This window comes from Erigeron canadensis, chromosome 1, assembly GCF_010389155.1.
Source record: "Erigeron canadensis isolate Cc75 chromosome 1, C_canadensis_v1, whole genome shotgun sequence".
Classification (NCBI taxonomy): Eukaryota; Viridiplantae; Streptophyta; class Magnoliopsida; order Asterales; family Asteraceae; genus Erigeron; species Erigeron canadensis.
In genome coordinates, this window is record NC_057761.1 from 18,732,978 (window position 1) to 18,740,803 (window position 7,826).

At 37.8% G+C, this 7,826-nt stretch overlaps 1 protein-coding gene across 1 annotated transcript; it reads left to right on the forward strand.

The window, feature by feature from the left end:
* Nucleotides 1-2,767: 2,767 nt before the first annotated feature.
* LOC122585880 lies at nt 2,768-4,127 on the forward strand. The gene is made up of 4 exons (XM_043757996.1): nt 2,768-2,889; nt 2,953-3,034; nt 3,384-3,966; nt 4,096-4,127. The coding sequence occupies exons 1-4, from the start codon at nt 2,768-2,770 to the stop codon at nt 4,125-4,127; spliced, it is 819 nt and encodes a 272-aa protein (XP_043613931.1).
* Nucleotides 4,128-7,826: the final 3,699 nt, after the last annotated feature.

Consider the following 7,826-nt stretch of genomic DNA (forward strand, 5'->3'; position numbering starts at 1 on the left):
AGAAGGTGTGCCGCACTTTAAACTGGGTGCGCCGCACTCAACTAAACAGAGAGACACCAGATGAGGGTGCGTCGCACCCTTGCCCAGGTGCGCCGCACCTTTGCCCACATCAGACATGGGTGTGCCGCACCTTAAACTGGGTGCGCCGCACCTATCCTGCAGATCTGCACAAAATTGCATTTCCATCATTGACTCCAACTTGAAAACATTACTAACTCAAAACTTTCATATATCAAAACATCATATCACTTTTCAAAAAACCGAATGACATCAAATTCACTACTTACAACCATCGTTGTTACCAAAAATCAATATACGACCCAACGGGTCATTTATCCGAGTCATTGACCTACTAAACATTTACATAACCATACATAATCCAAATAACCAAAAGCTTGACATTATCACAAGTTTTATACCAAAAGAGTTGTGTTTAACCAAAATAACATGTACCAAGAGCCATAAGGAGAGGGATGTCTAAGCCTCTAAACCACAAGATTGTCATTCATCCATGAATGACCTAAATACCTCCAAGTCTTGCAAAATCTTTACTTCTAATACTTCAAGCTTTAAATCAACAACTAGTTCCTTCTTCCGGAACTACCTATAAAAATGGTAAACAACTAACAAGTAAGCGAATGCTTAGTGAATAAACTTGCATACAAATATATATACGAAGGAGGGCAAAAACACAAAAGACTATCGCATGTAGCCAATGATACCGTCATATCATCACTTGCATACTCACTTTTGCGCTAACAAAACATACATGGATCCACATACGCTAAACAATCATCAACATGATTAACTATCGGGATTCTTAGGCCCCGGAGGTTCTTAGGCCTCATAAACACTATGCCCCATATGGGCCTATGCCGAATCAATCACCACACATGGATAAATAAACTTCAACATGATGTGGTCAACACCACACATGAACAAAAGGCTTCAACATGATGTGGTCGATTGACCCAACGTATACATAAAGGTATGCAAGAGTACTCACCTCCTCCGTGACTAACAACAATCAAGAATGCCACAACAAGTGCAAAGCTTTCAACCTAACAAATCAATACAATATGCATATAAGACTTCATTCACAATCTTGGCTAACTAACTTAAACTATCGATTCACTAGCATTCCTAATCACTCAAACTCAATTTCTTTGAGTTGGCTTAAATTCAAGTTTCACTTAACAAAGTTCAATCTGTTAGGTCCAGATTTACTGGACTCGCTCCAGACGTGACTACTGGAGCCCTTTGAAGATTTGTCCAGAAATTATGTGAAGACCAATGAACAACTTACTTGTATAGAAATCTGGATTCCACCAGATTTGTTCACTTGACTTCACTCTAGTCAAGATCTTTCCACTGAAGAACATTCTCACTGAAGTCGAAGACTGAAGTCTGACATACCAGATCTCCTGACTGGAGTCCTTGTCAGTGTTCTAGACCTTACAAGTCTGAACACTGATTACGAGGAATTGACTTTATGCCTTTACATGCCTTTAACCGGACAATCCATTTGTCTTTTGTTAAAAGCCTTACACGCATGTAAAGGTGGTTGGTTAATTAGAAGACAAGTCACTATCATGTGACTTTATTCTTGTACTTTAATCAATGCTTTTATGGAATTAAAGTAATTTCCTTAAATGCATGTGACCATATTTGTACGGCAAAAAGAATATTATATTTATTCTCTTTGCCTATAAATACCAAGTCACTTCCTCGTCCAAATTACATACTTTTGCAATTTGGTGCCTTTGCTCAAATACTCTCGATCTAAACAGTCATACTTCACAACTTTAAGTATTTCGATCAAAGAGTTTATTTAGCAAAGATTAGATCACTTGTAACTCATAGGTTGTTTAGATACTTACTTTGCTGCCCGGGACAATTCACTTAGGAATATAGTTAGGTTAGGGTAATTCGACTCTTTCGTGTTTACACAGAAGAGTTAGTTTTAGTTTCTTTTAGGATTAGTTTATTTTCTTGTTAATTTAATATAGGTTATTTTTACTTTTTCTAAAAATTTGAAAAACCATAAAAATTTGAAAAACTTAAAAAAAAAAAAAGATTTTATTTTCTTAGATTAGTTTTAGATAGTCTTTCTTTTTGTCCCTTATTAGTTAGTACTACTTTAGGGTAGATTCAAATAGAGTTCGGTAGATTCGTGAATTAGATGGCTGATAAGTTAGGATTCGACCGACCTATGATGGAGGCGTCTAGAAAGGTGGCCACAACACCGAGACCTTCAATCCTTGTACCCAAGACAAAGATCCATATTAATATCAAGAAGCATCACCTTGAGCGTGTGGATGAACTTGCATTCGATGGAGAGAAACTAAAGGACCCCTACGTGCATATCTCTAGTTTTAAAGAAGTTTCTGGGTTGTTTAACTATGGAAAAGGAACTGAAGAGGCGGCGAAGTTGATGACGTTTCCATTCTCCATGACGGGAGCCGCTAAAGATTGGTATAAGAACCTAGATTCGGAAAGTATCACCACTTGGGAAGAATTGAGACAAATCTTTTGCAACAGATTCTTTCCAAGGAACCTTAGGATAAAACTCTTGGAAAGGATACATACCTTCAAGCAAGCGGAAAACGAAGGCATCAGACTAGCATGGCGAAGGATGGAGAAGATGGTCAAGGAATGTCATGGTCACAATAAAACCGAGGAGGATATTTTGGAGTACTTTTACTTTGGAGCAACAAGTGAAACTAGAAAAGAGTTGGATATCATGGGAGGTGGCATTTTTTAGTATATGAAAGCAAGGGACGTTGTTGGAGTGTTGAATGATTTGGATAGGAGAGAGCAAGAGAGGAGCCTGAAGGATGAAGAGCTACCAAAACCAAAGGAGTATGTTCTGAAGGAAGAGATGGTCAAGTAGGTTGAGAAAACCAACAAGGACATTGAAAGTATGCTAGTAAAAATGTTCAACAACTTTAGGGAGATGATTGTCGAACAATTAAAGGAAGATAGAGATAAGCTGGACGAAGAAGTGAAAGGAATCACAACCCGATCGGGGAAGGCAACAAAATAACCTCGAAATCCTCTGGAAGCTGAGGAAATAGATGAAGAAGAAGATCCAGCAGAAGCGGAAGAGGAAACCGAAGTGGTGAGGCGAAATAGCAAAGATTCAGATTCTGGACGGAAGAACCAGCGCTGCTGGAGAACTCCCAGCGCCGCTGGTGAACCTCCCAGCGCCACTCACCATCCAGATTTCGTACCCTGCGCTGCTGGGCAACCCTCCAGCATCTCTGGAACCTCCAGAAATAGTTCCAGTGTCGCTGGATCACTACCAGCGCCACTGGCACCTCCAAAGGCAGACTTTCAAACCGTGATCTAAACTGTACAGCCAAACAATTCCGTATTTGCAGAAGCTGAGAAGAAGTCGAGTAGAGCAGAGAGGAGAGATTTTCAAGGACACGATGTACGGGACGAAGGTGACGATACCGTTTACTGAGTTGGTTAGGCTAACACCGGGGTATGCTAGGTATATCAAGGACATGATCAAGGAAAACAGAGTCCCGAAAGATGTGCATGGTATCGAGGAAGTCAATGGAATTCTGGAGAAAGGAGACGAGTTCATCACCCCGAAGCTAGAGGATCCTGGTAGTTTCTTCATATCGTGTAAGATTGGAAATAAGATTAGTTGTGATTGTTTAGCCGACTTAGGAGCTAGTATTAACCTGATGCCTTGGAGCGTCTACACTAAGTTAAGTAACGCAGCACTAGATACCACCATGATGACTATTATGTTAGCAGACCAGACCTTTCAACGTCCTTTAGGAAAGACCCATGTAGTGATAGTAACCGTAGGAGATCTACATTTTCAGGCAGAATTCGTAGTTATGAACATACCGGAAGATAAGAAGGTACCAATAATTTTAGGAAGACCTTTCCTGAACACAGCCAAAGCAGTAATAGAAGTAGCTGAATGTAGGATTACCATAGGAAATGGTAGGAGGAAGCTTAGTGATATCGCCTATTTTATATATATTTGTTTTATGCGGTATCGTCTCTTTTATATTTGAATTGTGGCCATTTTAAAGACTATTATAATTAATATGTGATTTTATTGCATTATAGGTCTAAAAGATGAAATGAAGATTGTTTCGTGAAAAATAAAGATTTAAGATAAAGAAGCAAGGAAACAAGTCCAATTGGTTTACATATACAGATTTTATGTTCTCACGTGGACAACACAGTACAAATATATGGTCATCACTACTATTAAAGTAGAAATTGCAATTTGAAAATACAAAGTGGTGGTGGTATCTCGTTGGTATGTCCAGCCGCAAAAGAGAAGGGAAGTGGGCCTAGCCCACTGTTTGAGCTGCTACCCAAAGAAGAAAGAAAAAGATTGGGCTTTGGCCCATCCTTGTGTACGTGAGCCCATGAAGTAAAAGAAAGAAAAAGAAGGGTCGAGAAAAGAGAATTGGAATTTGGAAAGGTGGAGTCGGTTTGCATCAAAATACAAATATATATATACTATGTCATAATTAATTGTAAAGACTTAAGTAGGAGGGGTGTACGTGAGTTGGGGTTTTCGGGGAGTTATTAGCCGCCACGCAAGAAGTCGGCTGGAGGGGAATTTGGACGTAAGGTGCTTGGAGATAATTAATTAGTTTTTAGGAATTAATTCGGCAGCAAGACCTCACGTTTGTGAGGATATCGTGAGGTGGAAACGCATCATCGAGCAGCAACATTCTCGATCATCACACCAGGATCTCGTTCGAATTCTTCTTTCTTTTACTTATACTACATTGCTTAAACAATGAAACGTTTTATATTAGTTTTAGTTTTTGTTAATTTAGTCATGAATAACTAAATTTTTAATCATCTACTAAGATGAAGTGATACAATTGAATAATGGTTGCATAAATTTTTTGAATTCAAGTTGATTTGATTTAACATTGTGTCGTAATCTTAGCTTATTAATTCTTTGTTATTTAACTCTCAATTGCGGATAGTTTTTGCATAACTTCAGTGGTAACTAGGTTGTGTAGAAGTTATTTTGATTGATTGGTTAGAAGCAATTGTTTCTATGACGGGTACGGTAGAAAGTAATTAATAGTTAATAAGAGTTAACGAGTTAATGGTTGGGTACAATCAATAGACACAATTGTTATCTAAATAACCAAAACAATTAGTTGACTAGGAAAGTTATGAAAAGCGTCTTGGGGTACCGGTCTTAGTAATGGAACTAGTTAATTAAAGGAATTAAATAAAGTAACGAACTTGACGGGTACGGGTTGAGTCTTTGTTTAGTTCTCGGTTATTAATCAACATATTTGAATTGGTTCTTCAATTAAGTGCAACCTGAATTTATAGTGTCATGGAGTCAAAGTAGATGATCTTTTAATTAATTTTGATATTAAAAACTCTCTTTTCAATTAATTCTACGGAATTACTAACTTTTTCAATCAACTAACTTTTAATATAAAATCAAGATGACGTGGTGTCTTTAAAAACCAAACCCTTTTTTAAACTGCATTAAACTCGCTTGCTCTTAATCAGTCCCTGTGTTCGATCCTGGACTTACTGATAGCTTTACTATACATGATAAGGTACACTGCCTGTGTGTAGAAGTCTAACTATTAGTATTTTCTTGTTTATAAATTTAAGACTAGATTTTACACATCACTTAGTTTAACCATGGAAGGAGATCCAGACCCAGGAAAAGATGATATAGGAGTTTGTACAGAAGAAGTGGAAATAGTAGAAGTAGATAATAGAGCAAATCAGGAGATAGAGGAAGTCTTAGGTATAGGATCACCAGAACATCCATGGGATTTAGGAGAAGTTGAAGTAGATAAATTTGATGGAGCCTTAGTACAAACACCCAATAACCTAGTTACCTCTTTAGAAGAACCGCCAACGGATCTTGAAATGAAGTCGTTACCGCCAGGATTAGAGTATGCTTACTTCCAAAGAAAGTCAGAACTCCCGGTTATCATTTCATCGAAGCTAAGTCAGAAGGAGAAGGCAACTTTGATGAAGGTACTTAGGTCTCATAAGAAGGCGTTTGCCTGGAGGATAGCTGACATTAGAGGTATAGATTCTTCGTATTGCCACCATAGGATAAACTTAGAGACTAACTTGAAACCGGTAGTTCAGAGACAGAGACGTCTAAACCCATATAAAGGAAGTAGTGAAGAAGAAGGTGATTAAGTTATTAGATGCAGGAATTATCTTTCCCATCTCGGATAGCGAGTGGGTAAGCCCTATTCATTGCATACCGAAGAAAGGATGAATGACAGTAGTGGCTAACGAGGACAATGAGATGATAGCAACTAGAACTGTGACGAGATAGAGAGTTTGCATAGATTATAGGAAGCTTAATGAGGCTACTAGATGTTAGAACGCTTAGCAGGGAACGAGTACTTTTGTTTTCTCGATGGATTTTCAGGGTATCTTCAGATTCCCATTCATACGGAAGACCAAGGGAAGACAACATTTACTTGCCCCTATGGAACTTATGCCTATAGGAAGATGCCATTTGGACTTTGTAACGCCCCAGCTACTTTTTAGAGGTGTATGACTGCTATTTTTCAGGATATGTTAGAAAAGTCGGTAGAAGTGTTTATGGATGATTTCTCGGTTTACGGGAATTCGTTTAATTCGTGTTTAGGTCATTTAGATAAGATGTTAGCTAGGTGTGAAGAAACTAATTTAGTCTTGAACTGGGAGAAATGTCATTTCATGGTTAAAGAAGGAATATTAATAGGACATAAGGTATCTAAATCAGGAATAGAAGTAGATAAGGCTAAGATAGATGTGATGTCTAGGTTACCGGTTCCGGTCAATGTTAAAGGAGTTAGGAGTTTTCCTGGTCATGCAGGGTTTTATAGGAGATTTATTAAGGATTTCTCGAAGATAACTAGGCCAATGACCAGACTTTTAGAGAAAGACGTTAGGTTTGATTTTGATAGGGATTGTATCAAGGCATTTGAGAAACTTAAGAAACACCTTGTAGATTCCCCTATAGTAGTATCACCTGATTATGCATCACCCTTGGAGACTATGTGCGATGCAAGTGATTTCGCTGTAGGAGCTGTGTTAGGACAGAGGATAGATAAGCATTTTAGGCATATATATTATGCTAGCAAAACCCTTAATGAGGCCCAAAGGAACTACACAACTACAGAGAAGGAATTGCTAGCGGAAGTCTTTGCCCTAGATAAGTTTAGAATTACATAGTATTGCAGAAAGTGACCATATTTACAGACCATTCAGCCTTAGATACCTCATTAATAAGAAAGATGCTAAGCCTAGGTTAATTAGGTGGGTGTTACTGCTTCAAGAATTTGATTTGGAGATTAAGGATAAGAAGTGTAACAACCGTCTTAGAAATGTTCTAAATAAGTTCCTCGAATCATACTTTCGCCATTAGAACGGCTAGACAGTTCAATTTATTTAAGTTCTTGACGTGCTTTAGACCAAATTATGTGCTTATATGAAGGTCAATTTGAATCTTAAATCTTGGTTATATGACGAGTTTATGATTAAGTTCGATAAAATATTAAGATTCGGTTCGTAAACGTTCGTGTTCATAAAAGTTCTAGTCAAAATGTTCGCAAATGGTCCTTGCACTTATTAAGTTCATTTAATATTGGAAAAACTATAAATAGAGAGTTAGAGAAAGAAACCCCATTCTCTTCATCTTCTCCATCTCTCCTCTCTCTCACTAAAACACACACTCCAGACACCATAAAACACACACAAGAACATCTTTTGATTTTGATACTTTTAATCAAAATCGTTTGTACTTTTAGCATCCTTGTGATAATCAAAACACACTTCTTGAATCATTTCTC

What these genes read in the sequence shown, in the direction of transcription:
- LOC122585880 (XM_043757996.1), top strand. Translation starts at nt 2,768, where the DNA reads ATGAAAGCAAGGGACGTTGTTGGAGTGTTGAATGATTTGGATAGGAGA. An exon ending in CTGAAGGAAGAGATGGTCAA is followed by an intron (nt 2,890 to 2,952) that starts GTAGGTTGAGAA and finishes CAACAACTTTAG; the next exon opens with GGAGATGATTGTCGAACAAT. An exon ending in TCACAACCCGATCGGGGAAG is followed by an intron (nt 3,035 to 3,383) that starts GCAACAAAATAA and finishes CCGTATTTGCAG; the next exon opens with AAGCTGAGAAGAAGTCGAGT.